An 18,643-nucleotide genomic window follows, 5' to 3' on the forward strand; every position below is an offset into this window, starting at 1 on the left:
GCCCCCCCACCTTCACCCCAGAAATACCCTGCAAGTCCCCTAGCAATAGAATTGGGGCTATATACACCCACAATTTTTACTACTGGTATACAGTGCCATTGTCTGACTGGGAATTCAAAGAGTATATTGGGAATACAAATACCCTCATTTCTTGCTACTGCCATATAGTGCCAGTGTCTGACTGGGAATTCAAAGAATATATTGGGGTTACGTGCACCCACAATTTTTACTACTGGTATACAGTGCCATTGTCTGACTGGGAATTCAAAGAGTATATTGGGAATACAAATACCCTCATTTCTTGCTACTGCCATATAGTGCCAGTGTCTGACTGGGAATTCAAAGAATATATTGGGGTTACGTGCACCCACAATTTTTACTACTGGTATACAGTGCCATTGTCTGACTGGGAATTCAAAGAATATATTGGGGTTATAAATACCCTCATTTCTTGCTACTGCCATATAGTGCCAGTTTCTGACTGGTAATTCAAAGAATATATTGGGGTTACGTGCACCCACAATTTTTACTACTGGTATACAGTGCCATTGTCTGACTGGGAATTCAAAGAATATATTGGGAATACAAATACCCTCATTTCTTGCTACTGCCATATAGTGCCAGTGTCTGACTGGGAATTCAAAGAATATATTGGGGTTACGTGCACCCACAATTTTTACTACTGGTATACAGTGCCATTGTCTGACTGGGAATTCAAAGAATATATTGGGAATACAAATACCCTCATTTCTTGCTACTGCCATATAGTGCCAGTTTCTGACTGGTAATTCAAAGAATATATTGGGGTTACGTGCACCCACAATTTTTACTACTGGTATACAGTGCCATTGTCTGACTGGGAATTCAAAGAATATATTGGGGTTATAAATACCCTCATTTCTTGCTACTGCCATATAGTGCCAGTTTCTGACTGGTAATTCAAAGAATATATTGGGGTTACGTGCACCCACAATTTTTACTACTGGTATACAGTGCCATTGTCTGACTGGGAATTCAAAGAATATATTGGGAATACAAATACCCTCATTTCTTGCTACTGCCATATAGTGCCAGTGTCTGACTGGGAAATCAAAGAATATATTGGGGTTACGTGCACCCACAATTTTTACTACTGGTATACAGTGCCATTGTCTGACTGGGAATTCAAAGAATATATTGGGAATACAAATACCCTCATTTCTTGCTACTGCCATATAGTGCCAGTGTCTGACTGGGAATTCAAAGAATATATTGGGGTTACGTGCACCCACAATTTTTACTACTGGTATACAGTGCCATTGTCTGACTGGGAATTCAAAGAATATATTGGGGTTATAAATACCCTCATTTCTTGCTACTGCCATATAGTGCCAGTTTCTGACTGGTAATTCAAAGAATATATTGGGGTTACGTGCACCCACAATTTTTACTACTGGTATACAGTGCCATTGTCTGACTGGGAATTCAAAGAATATATTGGGAATACAAATACCCTCATTTCTTGCTACTGCCATATAGTGCCAGTGTCTGACTGGGAATTCAAAGAATATATTGGGGTTACGTGCACCCACAATTTTTACTACTGGTATACAGTGCCATTGTCTGACTGGGAATTCAAAGAATATATTGGGAATACAAATACCCTCATTTCTTGCTACTGCCATATAGTGCCAGTGTCTGACTGGTAATTCAAAGAATATATTGGGGTTACGTGCACCCACAATTTTTACTACTGGTATACAGTGCCATTGTCTGACTGGGAATTCAAAGAATATATTGGGAATACAAATACCCTCATTTCTTGCTACTGCCATATAGTGCCAGTGTCTGACTGGGAATTCAAAGAATATATTGGGGTTACGTGCACCCACAATTTTTACTACTGGTATACAGTGCCATTGTCTGACTGGGAATTCAAAGAATATATTGGGAATACAAATACCCTCATTTCTTGCTACTGCCATATAGTGCCAGTGTCTGACTGGTAATTCAAAGAATATATTGGGGTTACGTGCACCCACAATTTTTACTACTGGTATACAGTGCCATTGTCTGACTGGGAATTCAAAGAATATATTGGGGTTATAAATACCCTCATTTCTTGCTACTGCCATATAGTGCCAGTTTCTGACTGGTAATTCAAAGAATATATTGGGGTTACGTGCACCCACAATTTTTACTACTGGTATACAGTGCCATTGTCTGACTGGGAATTCAAAGAATATATTGGGAATACAAATACCCTCATTTCTTGCTACTGCCATATAGTGCCAGTGTCTGACTGGGAATTCAAAGAATATATTGGGGTTACGTGCACCCACAATTTTTACTACTGGTATACAGTGCCATTGTCTGACTGGGAATTCAAAGAATATATTGGGGTTATAAATACCCTCATTTCTTGCTACTGCCATATAGTGCCAGTTTCTGACTGGTAATTCAAAGAATATATTGGGGTTACGTGCACCCACAATTTTTACTACTGGTATACAGTGCCATTGTCTGACTGGGAATTCAAAGAATATATTGGGAATACAAATACCCTCATTTCTTGCTACTGCCATATAGTGCCAGTGTCTGACTGGGAATTCAAAGAATATATTGGGGTTACGTGCACCCACAATTTTTACTACTGGTATACAGTGCCATTGTCTGACTGGGAATTCAAAGAATATATTGGGAATACAAATACCCTCATTTCTTGCTACTGCCATATAGTGCCAGTGTCTGACTGGTAATTCAAAGAATATATTGGGGTTACGTGCACCCACAATTTTTACTACTGGTATACAGTGCCATTGTCTGACTGGGAATTCAAAGAATATATTGGGAATACAAATACCCTCATTTCTTGCTACTGCCATATAGTGCCAGTGTCTGACTGGGAATTCAAAGAATATATTGGGGTTACGTGCACCCACAATTTTTACTACTGGTATACAGTGCCATTGTCTGACTGGGAATTCAAAGAATATATTGGGGTTATAAATACCCTCATTTCTTGCTACTGCCATATAGTGCCAGTTTCTGACTGGTAATTCAAAGAATATATTGGGGTTACGTGCACCCACAATTTTTACTACTGGTATACAGTGCCATTGTCTGACTGGGAATTCAAAGAATATATTGGGAATACAAATACCCTCATTTCTTGCTACTGCCATATAGTGCCAGTGTCTGACTGGGAATTCAAAGAATATATTGGGGTTACGTGCACCCACAATTTTTACTACTGGTATACAGTGCCATTGTCTGACTGGGAATTCAAAGAATATATTGGGAATACAAATACCCTCATTTCTTGCTACTGCCATATAGTGCCAGTGTCTGACTGGGAAATCAAAGAATATATTGGGGTTACGTGCACCCACAATTTTTACTACTGGTATACAGTGCCATTGTCTGACTGGGAATTCAAAGAATATATTGGGAATACAAATACCCTCATTTCTTGCTACTGCCATATAGTGCCAGTGTCTGACTGGTAATTCAAAGAATATATTGGGGTTACGTGCACCCACAATTTTTACTACTGGTATACAGTGCCATTGTCTGACTGGGAATTCAAAGAATATATTGGGGTTATAAATACCCTCATTTCTTGCTACTGCCATATAGTGCCAGTTTCTGACTGGTAATTCAAAGAATATATTGGGGTTACGTGCACCCACAATTTTTACTACTGGTATACAGTGCCAATTTCTAACTAGGAATTCAAAATGCGCAAGGCTCCCGGAAAGGGACGTGGACGAGGCCGTGGGCGAGGTCGGGGGAATGGTTCTGGGGAGCAAGGTAGCAGTGAAGCCACAGGGCGTCCCGTGCCTACTCCTGTGGGGCAGCAAGCATTGCGCCACTCCACAGTGCCAGGGTTGCTTGCCACATTAACTAAACTGCAGGGTACAAACCTTAGTAGGCCCGAGAACCAGGAACAGGTCTTGCAATGGCTGTCAGAGAACGCTTACAGCACATTGTCCAGCAGCCAGTCAGACTCTGCCTCCTCTCCTCCTATTACCCAACAGTCTTGTCTTCCTTCCTCCCAAAATTCCGAAGCTTTACAGAACAATAACCCAAACTGTCCCTGCTCCCCAGAGCTGTTCTCCGCTCCTTTCATTGTCCCTCAACCTGCCTCTCCACGTCACGATTCCACGAACCTAACAGAGGAGCATCTGTGTCCAGATGCTCAAACACTAGAGTCTCCTCCATCTCCGTTCGATTTGGTGGTGGATGACCAGCAACCCACCCTCATCGACGATGATGTGACGCAGTTGCCGTCAGGGCATCCAGTTGACCGGCGCATTGTGCGGGAGGAGGAGATGAGACAGGAGTTGGAAGAGGAAGTGGTGGATGATGAGGACACTGACCCGACCTGGACAGGGGGGATGTCAAGCGGGGAAAGTAGTGTGGATGTTGAGGCAGGTGCAGCACCAAAAAGGGTAGCTAGAGGCAGAGGCAGAGGTCAGCAGCTTAGGCGAAGCCAGGCCACACCCGGAATCTCCCAAGATGTTCCAGTTCGTACCCAGCCCCGAAAAACTCCCACCTCGAGGGCACGTTTCTCGAAGGTGTGGAGTTTTTTCAAGGAATGCGCCGAGGACAGATATAGTGTTGTCTGCACAATTTGCCTCTCGAAATTGATTAGGGGCTCTGAGAAGAGCAACCTGTCCACCACTTCAATGCGCCGTCATTTGGAATCCAAGCACTGGAATCAGTGGCAGGCAGCAACGGCAGGACAAAGGCCGCCTGCCGTTCACGCCACTGCCACTGCCTCTGCCACTGCCTCTGCCTCTGCCACTGCCACTGCTGACTGTGCTGGCGATGCACTCCAGAGGACGAGCCAGGACACCACTTCATCTGCCTCCGCCACTTTGTTGACTTCTACCTCATCCTCCCCTGGTCCTGTCTTATCTCCTTCTCCTGCACCATCAAAGGCACCATCAGGCGTTTCTTTACAACAACCCACCATCTCTCAGACATTGGAGCGGCGGCAGAAATACACTGCTAACCACCCACACGCGCAAGCCTTGAACGCCAACATCGCTAAACTGCTGGCCCAGGAGATGTTGGCGTTCCGGCTTATTGAAACTCCCGCCTTCCTGGACCTGATGGCAACTGCGGCACCTCGCTATGCCGTCCCTAGCCGTCACTACTTCTCCCGGTGTGCCGTCCCCGCCTTGCACCAGCACGTGTCACTCAACATCAGGCGGGCCCTTAGTTCCGCGCTTTGCACAAAGGTCCACTTGACCACCGACGCGTGGACAAGTGCATGCGGACAGGGACGCTACATTTCACTGACGGCACACTGGGTGAATGTAGTTGAGGCTGGGACTGCTTCCCAAACTGGCCCGGTGTACCTCGTCTCCCCGCCTAACATTCCTGGCAGGGACACGAGAAGAACACCCCCCTCCTCCTCCTCCTCTACCGCCTCCTCCTCCGCCACCGCCTCCTCCTCTGCCACCGCCTCCTCCTCCGCTGTTAGATTGACCCCAGCTACGAGTTGGAAACGTTGCAGCACTGGCGTTGGTAGACGTCAGCAGGCTGTGCTGAAGCTGATCAGCTTGGGGGACAGACAGCACACTGCCTCCGAGGTGAGGGATGCCCTCCTCGATGAGACGGCAATATGGTTTGAGCCGCTGCACCTGGGCCCAGGCATGGTCGTTTGTGATAACGGCCGGAACCTGGTAGCAGCTCTGGAGCTTGCCGGACTCCAACATGTTCCATGCCTGGCCCACGTCTTCAACCTAGTGGTGCAACGTTTCCTAAAGAGCTACCCCAATGTTCCAGAGCTACTGGTGAAAGTGCGGCGCATGTGCGCCCACTTTCGCAAGTCGACAGTAGCCGCTGCTAGCTTAAAATCTCTCCAGCAACGCCTGCATGTGCCACAACACCGGCTTTTGTGCGACGTCCCCACACGCTGGAACTCAACGTTTCAGATGTTGAATAGAGTGGTTGAGCAGCAGAGACCTTTGATGGAATACCAGCTACAAAACCCTAGGGTGCCACAAAGTCAGCTGCCTCAGTTTCACATCCATGAGTGGCCATGGATGAGAGACCTTTGTGACATCCTACGGGTCTTTGAGGAGTCCACAAGGAGGGTGAGCTCTGAGGATGCGATGGTGAGCCTTACAATCCCGCTCTTGTGTGTTCTGAGAGAATCCCTGATTGACATCAGGGATAACTCAGATCACACAGAGGAGTTAGGGATAGCATCCGATCCGTCACAGCTGGAGAGTAGGTCCACACATCTGTCCGCTTCACTGCGTTTAATGGAGGAGGAGGAGGAGGAGGAGGAGGAAGAAGAGTTGTCCGATGATGTGATGGTGATACAGGAGGCTTCCGGGCAACTTCGAATCGTCCCATTGTTGCAGCGCGGATGGGTAGACATGGAGGATGAGGAGGAAATGGAGATTGAACTTTCCGGTGGGGCCAGAGGAGTCATGCCAACTAACACTGTGGCAGACATGGCTGAGTTCATGTTGGGGTGCTTTACAACCGACAAGCGTATTGTCAAAATCATGGAGGACAACCAGTACTGGATCTTTGCTATCCTTGACCCCCGGTATAAAAACAACATCTCGTCTTTTATTCCGGTAGAGGGGAGGGCCAATCGCATCAATGCTTGCCACAGGCAATTGGTGCAGAATATGATGGAGATGTTTCCAGCATGTGACGTTGGCGGCAGGGAGGGCAGTTCCTCCAGTAGGCAACCAAGTTCTCACCGGTCCACACAAACGAGGGGCACACTGTCTAAGGTCTGGGACACCTTGATGGCACCCCCTCGCCAAAGTGCCGCCACGGAGGGTCCTAGTGTCACCAGGCGTGAGAAGTATAGGCGCATGTTGCGGGAATACCTTTCCGACCACAGCCCTGTCCTCTCCGACCCCTCTGCGCCCTACACGTATTGGGTGTCGAAGTTGGACCTGTGGCTTGAACTTGCCCTATATGCCTTGGAGGTGCTGTCCTGTCCTGCCGCCAGCGTCCTATCTGAGAGGGTGTTCAGTGCAGCCGGTGGCATCATCACTGACAAGCGCACCCGTCTGTCAGCTGAGAGTGCCGACCGGCTCACTTTGATAAAAATGAACCACCACTGGATAGAGCCTTCATTTTTGTGCCCACCTGTGTAAAGCACCCCAACATGAAACTCCATGTCTGTACTCAACCTCTCCAATTCCTCCGCATCCTCATACTCATCCACCATAAGCGTTGCACAATTCTGCTAATACTAGGCTCCCTCCAACATGATTTCCCCCAACTCTGCTGGTTAGAGGCTCCCTCCACCCTGATTTCCACCAACTCTGCTGGTTAGAGGCTCCCTCCACCCTGCTTTCCCACAACTCTGCTGGTTAGAGGCTCCCTCCACCATGAATTTGCCCAAACTGGGCTGGTTAGAGGCTCCCTCCACCATGAATTGGTCCAAACTGGGTTTTTTAGAGGCTCCCTCCACCATGAATTGGTCCAAACTGGGGTTTTTAGAGGCTCCCTCCACCATGAATTGGTCCAAACTGGGCTGTTTAGCGGCTCCCTCCACCATTAATTGGTCCAAACTGGGCTGGTTAGAGGCTCCCTCCACCATGAATTTGCCCAAACTGGGCTGTTTAGAGGCTCCCTCCACCATGAATTTGCCCAAACTGGGCTGGTTAGAGTCTCCCTCCACCATGAATTGGTCCAAACTGGGCTGTTTAGAGGCTCCCTCCACCATTAATTGGTCCAAACTGGGCTGGTTAGAGGCTCCCTCCACCATGAATTTCCCAAAACTTGGCTGTTTAGAGGCTCCCTCCACCATTAATTGGTCCAAACTGGGCTGGTTAGAGGCTCCCTCCACCATGAATTTGCCCAAACTGGGCTGTTTAGAGGCTCCCTCCACCATGAATTGGTCCAAACTGGGTTTTTTAGAGGCTCCCTCCACCATGAATTGGTCCAAACTGGGCTGTTTAGAGGCTCCCTCCACCATGAATTTGCCCAAACTGGGCTGTTTAGCGGCTCCCTCCACCATTAATTGGTCCAAACTGGGCTGGTTAGAGGCTCCCTCCACCATGAATTTGCCCAAACTGGGCTGTTTAGAGGCTCCCTCCACCATGAATTTGCCCAAACTGGGCTGGTTAGAGGCTCCCTCCACCATGAATTGGTCCAAACTGGGGTTTTTAGAGGCTCCCTCCACCATGAATTGGTCCAAACTTGGCTGTTTAGAGGCTCCCTCCACCATGAATTGGTCCAAACTGGGGTGGTTAGAGGCTCCCTCCACCATTAATTGGTCCAAACTGGGCTGGTTAGAGGCTCCCTCCACCATTAATTGGTCCAAACTGGGCTGGTTAGAGGCTCCCTCCACCATTAATTGGTCCAAACTGGGCTGGTTAGAGGCTCCCTCCACCATGAATTTGCCCAAACTGGGCTGTTTAGAGGCTCCCTCCACCATGAATTGGTCCAAACTGGGTTTTTTAGAGGCTCCCTCCACCATGAATTGGTCCAAACTGGGCTGTTTAGAGGCTCCCTCCACCATGAATTTGCCCAAACTGGGCTGTTTAGCGGCTCCCTCCACCATTAATTGGTCCAAACTGGGCTGGTTAGAGGCTCCCTCCACCATGAATTTGCCCAAACTGGGCTGTTTAGAGGCTCCCTCCACCATGAATTTGCCCAAACTGGGCTGGTTAGAGGCTCCCTCCACCATGAATTGGTCCAAACTGGGGTTTTTAGAGGCTCCCTCCACCATGAATTGGTCCAAACTTGGCTGTTTAGAGGCTCCCTCCACCATGAATTGGTCCAAACTGGGGTGGTTAGAGGCTCCCTCCACCATTAATTGGTCCAAACTGGGCTGGTTAGAGGCTCCCTCCACCATTAATTGGTCCAAACTGGGCTGGTTAGAGGCTCCCTCCACCATTAATTGGTCCAAACTGGGCTGGTTAGAGGCTCCCTCCACCATGAATTTGCCCAAACTGGGCTGTTTAGAGGCTCCCTCCACCATGAATTGGTCCAAACTGGGTTTTTTAGAGGCTCCCTCCACCATGAATTGGTCCAAACTGGGCTGTTTAGAGGCTCCCTCCACCATGAATTTGCCCAAACTGGGCTGTTTAGCGGCTCCCTCCACCATTAATTGGTCCAAACTGGGCTGGTTAGAGGCTCCCTCCACCATGAATTTGCCCAAACTGGGCTGTTTAGAGGCTCCCTCCACCATGAATTTGCCCAAACTGGGCTGGTTAGAGGCTCCCTCCACCATGAATTGGTCCAAACTGGGGTTTTTAGAGGCTCCCTCCACCATGAATTGGTCCAAACTTGGCTGTTTAGAGGCTCCCTCCACCATGAATTGGTCCAAACTGGGGTGGTTAGAGGCTCCCTCCACCATTAATTGGTCCAAACTGGGCTGGTTAGAGGCTCCCTCCACCATTAATTGGTCCAAACTGGGCTGGTTAGAGGCTCCCTCCACCATTAATTGGTCCAAACTGGGCTGGTTAGAGGCTCCCTCCACCATGAATTTGCCCAAACTGGGCTGTTTAGAGGCTCCCTCCACCATGAATTGGTCCAAACTGGGTTTTTTAGAGGCTCCCTCCACCATGAATTGGTCCAAACTGGGCTGGTTAGAGGCTCCCTCCACCATGAATTTGCCCAAACTGGGCTGTTTAGAGGCTCCCTCCACCATGAATTTGCCCAAACTGGGCTGGTTAGAGGCTCCCTCCACCATGAATTGGTCCAAACTGGGGTTTTTAGAGGCTCCCTCCACCATGAATTGGTCCAAACTTGGCTGTTTAGAGGCTCCCTCCACCATGAATTGGTCCAAACTGGGGTGGTTAGAGGCTCCCTCCACCATTAATTGGTCCAAACTGGGCTGGTTAGAGGCTCCCTCCACCATTAATTGGTCCAAACCGGGCTGGTTAGAGGCTCCCTCCACCATTAATTGGTCCAAACTGGGCTGGTTAGAGGCTCCCTCCACCATGAATTTGCCCAAACTGGGCTGTTTAGAGGCTCCCTCCACCATGAATTGGTCCAAACTGGGTTTTTTAGAGGCTCCCTCCACCATGAATTGGTCCAAACTGGGCTGTTTAGAGGCTCCCTCCACCATGAATTTGCCCAAACTGGGCTGTTTAGCGGCTCCCTCCACCATGAATTGGTCCAAACTGGGCTGGTTAGAGGCTCCCTCCACCATTAATTGGTCCAAACTGGGCTGGTTAGAGGCTCCCTCCACCATTAATTGGTCCAAACTGGGCTGGTTAGAGGCTCCCTCCACCATTAATTGGTCCAAACTGGGCTGGTTAGAGGCTCCCTCCACCATGAATTTGCCCAAACTGGGCTGTTTAGAGGCTCCCTCCACCATGAATTGGTCCAAACTGGGTTTTTTAGAGGCTCCCTCCACCATGAATTGGTCCAAACTGGGCTGTTTAGAGGCTCCCTCCACCATGAATTTGCCCAAACTGGGCTGTTTAGCGGCTCCCTCCACCATTAATTGGTCCAAACTGGGCTGGTTAGAGGCTCCCTCCACCATGAATTTGCCCAAACTGGGCTGTTTAGAGGCTCCCTCCACCATGAATTTGCCCAAACTGGGCTGGTTAGAGGCTCCCTCCACCATGAATTGGTCCAAACTGGGGTTTTTAGAGGCTCCCTCCACCATGAATTGGTCCAAACTTGGCTGTTTAGAGGCTCCCTCCACCATGAATTGGTCCAAACTGGGGTGGTTAGAGGCTCCCTCCACCATTAATTGGTCCAAACTGGGCTGGTTAGAGGCTCCCTCCACCATTAATTGGTCCAAACTGGGCTGGTTAGAGGCTCCCTCCACCATTAATTGGTCCAAACTGGGCTGGTTAGAGGCTCCCTCCACCATTAATTGGTCCAAACTGGGCTGGTTAGAGGCTCCCTCCACCATGAATTTGCCCAAACTGGGCTGGTTAGAGGCTCCCTCCACCATGAATTGGTCCAAACTGGGTTTTTTAGAGGCTCCCTCCACCATGAATTTGCCCAAACTGGGCTGGTTAGAGGCTCCCTCCACCATGAATTGGTCCAAACTGGGTTTTTTAGAGGCTCCCTCCACCATGAATTTGCCCACACTGGGCTGGTTAGAGGCTCCCTCCACCATGAATTGGTCCAAACTGGGGTTTTTAGAGGCTCCCTCCACCATGAATTTGCCCAAACTGGGGTGTTTAGAGGCTCCCTCCACCATGAATTTGCCCAAACTCTGCTGGTTAGAGGCTCAATCCACCCTGATTTTCAAAACAAATGTTGGTGCCAACCTCAACTTACTACAAGGGCCAAATTCACTGCTGGTGACAAGCTCTCCTCACTGCAAGTGCCAAATACACATGTTTCAAGGTGTTTTCCTACTGTCAGAGATGTGGTATTGAGTGTGTAAAGTGTGTAGTTGTTAGGCTGTGATGTTGGGGTAATAGAGGGTCTTTGGTGTGTTAGATGCCCCCAGACATGCTTCCCCTGCTGTCCCAGTGTCATTCCAGAGGTGTTGGCATCATTTCCTGGGGTGTCATAGTGGACTTGGTGACCCTCCAGACACGGATTTGGGTTTCCCCCTTAACGAGTATCTGTTCCCCATAGACTATAATGGGGTTCGAAACCCATTCGAACACACGAACATTGAGCGGCTGTTCGAATCGAATTTCGAACCTCGAACATTTTAGTGTTCGCTCATCTCTAGTTATAATGAAAAAAGGAGAATTTCTGGAGAATGCTCTGAAAATCTTATATGTCACCTGGAGGGAACCCATCTACCATTGATCTGCAGAAATCTTCTGAATTTCCAGGTAACACCTTGATAAAGAGCAGAATATCCCACCATAAAACCGTGCATACATCGTGCATACATTCATTATCAGTATAGGGGTTAATCTCAGGGTGAAAGCCATTAAAGTACATTATACTGGCACATGCTACTGAGGTTGTATTATTAATTTCGCCTTTTCTGCTGGGCTTATTGGCAGACATAAGTTTCTGCACCTGGATGTAATGAATTATTAAACTCATTTAATCATACTTAAACAATTGCCGCAGCTCCGGTGAAATGTTCCACTTATGATTAAATTACTTTAGCCCTCTTAATGCTACATCAACCAATTCTGCCTGAAAAGGACCAGCAGTCCAAAATATCATTAGGCCAGGGCCCCATGGGCCGGAAACGCTGCGATTTTCCCGAAGCGTTATACAGTATCTGCAAAGTGGATGGGATTCATGCGAATCCCATGCCCACTTTGCATTTAAATCCACAGGGCAGACATGCTGCGATTTCCAAAACTGTTGCGGTTTTGGAAATTGCAGCATGTCAATTATGTGTACGGAAATGCCGGCGGCTTTCCCATAGATATAATGGTAACAGAAAGTCAGTGGAGGAAAACTATGAACTTTCTGTTCAAAGTGCTGTGGGAAGAACTGCGATGCATTCCCGCCGCGATGTTTACTGCAGCGCTTTAGCGCTGTGTGTTGTCCCGTGGGGCCTTAAGGGGTTTTTGACACCCCTAAAAACCTGATATCAGCTGATAAGTAGTTTCTAGATGTCCTTGTTATGTATGAAGTTAGTATTTCTAAAATCTTCTTTATACTAGTAGCCTGCTATGTCATTTTCCAAACCTATAAACTTCAAAACTCGTCCTCTTGAAGGAGATTAAAACCCAATATGCGTTCCATACAAGTCTTTAGGAATCTACTGTAAGGTACCTCAGCATGCCTCTGATTTCATACAAAGATGGCCTTGTGACTCATTGGCAAAGATGTAGTTCTTCTAGGGGAAAATACTGCCATAATATGGTGCAATATTGAGAGAGTACCTATGCCTTTGCCCTCCATGTACACAACAGAGGCCTCGCTGTGTGCAAAAGTATCAGAGTTTTTCAACAAATCAATTGCAGAGTCCTTGAATTTTTCCAATTCCTGATGGAGTTTTTGGTTTTGGAAAGCTAAGCAACATATGAGGGTGTTCTAAGTAAAGAGACGGAAGTAGCCTTTCAAGATATTTATCTATTATGCCCCTTGCAGATGATTGTGCTGTAGTTCTGTGTGCTATCCAGGGTTTTCCGGATAGCACACTGACCCATTCATTTCTTTGGGCCTATGCACACAATCGTGAGTTACATGGTCTCATGTGCAAGCTGAACGTCCAGGCCGCAAAACTCAGGACGGGTTCTATTTTTGTCCAGCTTTGGGGTCGTGCTTCAGCACCTCCTAGTCGTTGAATGAATGGGGCCGGTGCATGCAGGGCCGCCGATAGGCCAGTACTACTGCTACTGGCGTCAGGGGCCCGGCCAAATTTAAAAATGGGGGGGCGCCCGGGCCCCCTGGCGCCGGCAGCAGTCATTGTATGTCCTGTTTGTTTCAACTCAGATCTGCGTCCAGAGAACACAGATCTGAGTTGAACACATACGTGGCTGAAGCAAGGAGCTGACACAGGTCAGCTCCTTGCTTCGCCGCTGCCCGCCTCTCTCGCTGACACATATGCGGCTGAAGCGAGGAGCTGACCTGTGTCAGCTCCTCGCTTCGCCGCTGCGGCCTCTCTCACTGACACATATGCGGCTGGCTCAGCCGCATATGTGTCAGCGAGAGAGGCCGCAGCGGCGAAGCGAGGAGCTGACACAGGTCAGCTCCTCGCTTCAGCCGCATATGTGTCAGCGTCAGCGAGAGAGGCGGCAAAGCGAGGAGCTGACAGGTCAGCTCGCTTCAGCCGCTGAAGCGGGGAGCTGACCTGTGTCAGCTCCTCACTTCGCCACTGCGCGCCTCTCTCGCTGACACATATGCGGATGAAGCGAGGAGCTGACACAGGTCAGCTCCTCGCTTCAGCCGCATATGTGTCAGCATCAGCGAGAGAGGCGGCAGAGGCCTCCCTTGCCGGGATACGTTGGTAACTAGTCACAATCAGCTCCCCACTTATCCCTGCACAGAGAACTGCAGGCCCCCCTTTTTTTTAATGGCCAGTTCTTCGTGCAGGGATAAGTTGACAGCTGATTTTGACTGGTTACTAACGTATCCCGGTAAGAGAGGCCAAAAACGCAATGTGAAAAAGCCCTGAGGATTTATTAGGAGGGCTCTTATAGATGGTGTTGGCTCTCTATAGGCGCTGCCACATTTAGCAGATTATACCTGCAAATAGAATCTGATTAAGCCTTGTAATGCTGCTAAATAAAGGGAAATGTAATACATAATTGGTATGACGCAAAATAAGGTCGTTTTAAAATGGCGAGGGGGGGGGGGCAGACACTTAGGCTGTATGGGGCCCCAAAATTCCTGATGGCGGCCCTGGGTGCATGGGCGGCACTCGGGTGACCTCCATGTTCCTCCTGTGCACCAGCCCTAATGTTCAATCATGGCCAGTGGCTAGCACATGGCCTTAGCCACAGTGTGCCTCATTTTGGAGAACCAGGCACATCAATACATAGTCATCTCAGTGTTATCAGTTATATTTAAAAATTTGGAGGGAATTTATCAAACCCGACACTCAACAATAGAAAGTCTCTAATTTTTGCACAAAAAAATTGGGATTTTTTTTTCATGCCTTGTACAGTAAACTAGTGTCCAAGGCATAAAAAATCCTCCCCAACTCCACTAGCTGTCTTCAATCCAGATTTATCAAAAGTCACATAATAATCACAAACTAACTCCACTCAGGGGGTGGCGTAGATAGTATAGAAACATTTCAGGATGGACGTGTTAGACTTATGGATGTGCCTAATTTATCAAATATTTTATTAATTTGGTGCAAAATTCACCCATTCAGATGTCGGACTTTAAAAATTGCGCTAATGGTAAATCTGCCCCCTCTGTGCTCTAAAATCTTTTAATAATATGTATCTTTTTAATTCAATTCCTTTCCATTTTTATGTGAGGATCACTATGTCATCTTGTTCAATTTTGAAAACAAAAAAACAGAGGGTCAGGGGCAATTGGGGAACAAGGACTTAGTATGGATTACTTTCTGTATTTCCATGCAAAGCTTTTATATCAATTATTCTGATTTGCAGTTTATTTGCCCCAGACACAGTAAGCCAGACTAAGATTTTAGGAATTGTGCCATTGACTAGTTGCTCGTCTGCCAGTCACAGTATTGACACAGTAAGGGTGCATTCACACTGAGTAAACGCTAGCTTATTCTGAACGTAAAACACGTTCAGAATAAGCGGCGTCTAAAGCAGCTCCATTCATTTCTATGGGAGCGGGGATACGAGCGCTCCCCATAGAAATGAATGGGCTGCTTCTTTCACTCCGTGCAGTCCCATTGTAGTGAATGGGGAGTGCCGGCGTGTACGCTCCGGCATGAGCATAGCTTGCCGTATACGCCGGCACTCCCCATTCACTTCAATGGGACTGCACGGAGTGAAAGAAGCAGCCCATTCATTTCTATGGGGAGCGCTCGTATCCCCGCTCCCATAGAAATGAATGGAGCTGCTTTAGACGCCGCTTATTCTGAACGTGTTTTACGTTCAGAATAAGCTAGCGTTTACTCAGTGTGAATGCACCCTAAGGGTAAGTTCAGTTTTTTGGTCCTGAACCTTAGGCGGAGGCCTCCTCAGGTTCCGGACCAAAAGCCGGGTAGCTGCGACTGAAAGCTGGCGCACTACACCGGTATCCAGCTGCACACTCTGCTCCGGAGAATGAATGGGCCTAGTCCAGAGGAGGGAGTGTCTTCAGGCTGAAACACGAGGCGAAACAGCCGGAAGAATGAGCACCTCGCTTCTTTTCCAGCTTGTCCCGGCTCCCTGAAAAAACTCCTGAGCAGTTGCCATTGATTTCAATGGGAGCCGTCTTTTTAGTCAGGATTTTGATGCAAACACGGCCTCAAAATCCTGACCAAAAAACTCTGTGTGAACTTACCCTAACACATAGCCCACTGACCCATTCTTTTCTAGGCCATATACACAACCATGTTTCTTCTAGGTCCATGTGGAGGGGCTATGATGCAAAACTCAATGTAGGTCCTATTCCAGTCCATTTTGTGGTACAGACTGATTTACTGGAGTGTAGGAGTCAATGGAGAACACGGAAAGGTTCACAGATGCCATATGTGTGCTGTCTGATCCATTTTTCATGGACACGTACAGGGCACAATGCTGTATTCATGTGGCCTATCTGTGTGGGCTTTTATAAAGGTTATTACATAGCTGGTATCTGTAACCTAGCCTTCTTGTTCTAGCTTTGGATCACTACTGGTTCAGTGTACTGTAATATAATTGACCCAATTTAACTCTTTCAGTTCGGTCAGACAGAAAGCAACATGATGAAACCTGTGAAAGTGAATAATAGGGATCTCAGCTAAAAATATTGAGGTCCCTTTGTAAGAATAGGCTATTAATACCAGTTCAGTGGTGGTCCAACACCCAACACCCCCACCAATCAGCTGTTGTCGGCAGCTAAAACAATATTAACAAAAAAAACACTTGATTTTCAACTTCCTATGTGAAATATATGGTCTCTTACCTGGGGGGCTTCCTCATAGTTCTCCCCTTCTGGCTCCAGCAGTGGTTCAGCAGCAGGTTCTTCCAAAGCTTCCTGAGCTTCTTCTTCAGGCTGCAAATACAGAGGCATTTGTTAATGTCAAGAACCACTAACCCCAAGAACCGCTAACATTTTAGAACTTCTACAATGTTAGAACTATAATTTTTATTCTATAGAAAGCAACAACATTTTGTCTCTAATGTTTGGTGTTTTGTCTATTAAGCCTTTAAAGTAGAACTCTCTTTACTTCTTATAGCACATGGTTGCCTTTGTATTAGCACGGCATAGCAAGTTCTATAAGAAACATACCTTGTTGGAGCCTGTGTTATCCAGCAGAGGGAGTATTACTTATGTTGTTGCTGTATAAATGTTGATACTACTAATAATCTGTAATTATATAGTGGCAACATATTTAGATGCACATTACATTTCAGAGGATACAAAGTCTAAAATAACACAATTATAACAAAGCGATTAACAATTGAGACAAGAGTAATGACGGTTCTTCTCATAAGAGATTACAATCTATGAAGAAACAAAGGTAACAGGTAAAACACTTGCTCTGTGAAGTGGGTCATTCATATTTTATATTTCGTCTATATTTATACTGGCCAGTCAGTATATGTATCTGCACAGATGTGAAGTGCATAATATGCAAGGAGTGTGAGGGAAACTCAGCTTCTGAAGAATACTGGTGATAAAAGGAGACAATTTAAGGAATCTGATAGGATACAATTAAAACCATGGATATTGGGGATTAACCTGATTGTCTGGGGTAGCGCATTCCAGGGTTCTGGTGCAGCACGAGAGAAGTATTGGAGAAAGGAGCGGAGATTCAGATTATGAAGGATGTTAGCAGAATATAGAGCATGGGTATGTTGGTAGACTGAGATGAGTGATGAAATATAGGGGAAAGCTGGGAGAGAGTAATACGTTTAAGTAGAATTATAAAATTATAGCCAACCAGTGCAGTGACTAGGACAGGGTAGAGGCACTGGTAGCTGTTAGACAGAAATATGAATTTGGCATTCAGTGTAGACTCTAGACAAGATAGTTTGGAGAGTGAAAGACATATTAGTAATCAGGTAGAGTTATCAACACAATGCAGTAATGTCTCTGCCCCCATTCTCTCATAGATTGTAAGTCCTTATGGGCAGGGCCTTCTCTGCTATTGTACCAGTTGGTCACTATGTTAGTGTATTTTGTATGTTGTGTATTTTTGTGTCATATGTAAATCCTCCTCAAATGTAAAGTACCATGGAATTAATGGTGCTCTAAAAATAAATAATAATAAGGCAGACATATATTTTACCTATAGCAATCCCAGGAACTAACAGTGTCTCCTGGTTCTCATGGACAGTAGGGTCAAATTATGCAACAAATGGACAGTAAAATAGAACAAGATATATGAAGCCAGGGACATAACTAGGAATAAATAAGTAGAAAAAAAATGCTTGAAAAAGGTTCGGATAAGAACCGAAACGTTGCTGCTTGGAATAAACCCACAACTTTCTAAATGTTAGAGTGCTGCCATTTTTTCCACTTCTTAGGAAGAAATAAGTATACAAGAACAAGATAGTAATGGTACACAGATGCAGGAACAAATTTATGATGAGGATGGTATGGTGAACAGGTGACTAAAAATGAAAAGACAATAATTGAACCAGACTTCCCCTGAATGTTTCCATAAATCAGACCCCTGAGATGATCAGAGACCCAGGGGAGGATACAATATAAAAAATAATGTTACTTACCTCTCTCTTGCTCCGGCACACTACCCGCAGATCTCTTCAATGTTGGACTAGATGTCACCTGACCTAGGCCAGTGTCACAACGCATAATGATGCTAGCCTGGGCCACATGACGTCACTAAACAGGCCCGCAGCCTGCCGGAGTGCAGGAGAGGTAAGTAACACCCCTTTTTTTTTTTTTATTTGTTCCCTGCCCTGGCCCAAAGATCATTATATGTCAGTGTCTGACTCCAGAGTATAATAATAGCAGTGTTTGTGGGGTTTGTTGGCCCACGGCCTCACTTACCAATCCTTGCTCCTGATCACAGCCACCTCCGCTTCGGCAGAAGGGGAGGCGCAAGCGGCCGTGAGCAGTAACGAGGATCAGCAAGTAAATAGGGCTTGTTACCTGCTGGAGTTACTACAGTAGGAAATGGCCTATTAAAAAAAAACAAAAAAAAAAACACATCAGAGGCCTGCCCCTAATGTCCACGGGCCCTGTAGTAGTGGCT

General features: G+C 46.9%; 1 protein-coding gene and 1 pseudogene across 1 annotated transcript in view; one reads left to right on the forward strand and one right to left on the reverse strand.

Annotated features, from left to right (window-relative positions):
* SNCB (synuclein beta) overlaps positions 1-18,643 on the reverse strand; it is a 71,737-nt gene that overhangs the window by 8,159 nt on the left and 44,935 nt on the right. The window contains exon 6 of the mRNA XM_075274644.1: positions 16,384-16,473. Within this exon, the coding sequence (XP_075130745.1) occupies positions 16,384-16,473 (90 nt within the window). The remainder of the gene's footprint in view (positions 1-16,383; positions 16,474-18,643) is intronic.
* On the forward strand, positions 13,467-13,578 carry LOC142205427 (small nucleolar RNA SNORA17; annotated as a pseudogene).

This window comes from Leptodactylus fuscus, chromosome 5, assembly GCF_031893055.1.
Source record: "Leptodactylus fuscus isolate aLepFus1 chromosome 5, aLepFus1.hap2, whole genome shotgun sequence".
Classification (NCBI taxonomy): Eukaryota; Metazoa; Chordata; class Amphibia; order Anura; family Leptodactylidae; genus Leptodactylus; species Leptodactylus fuscus.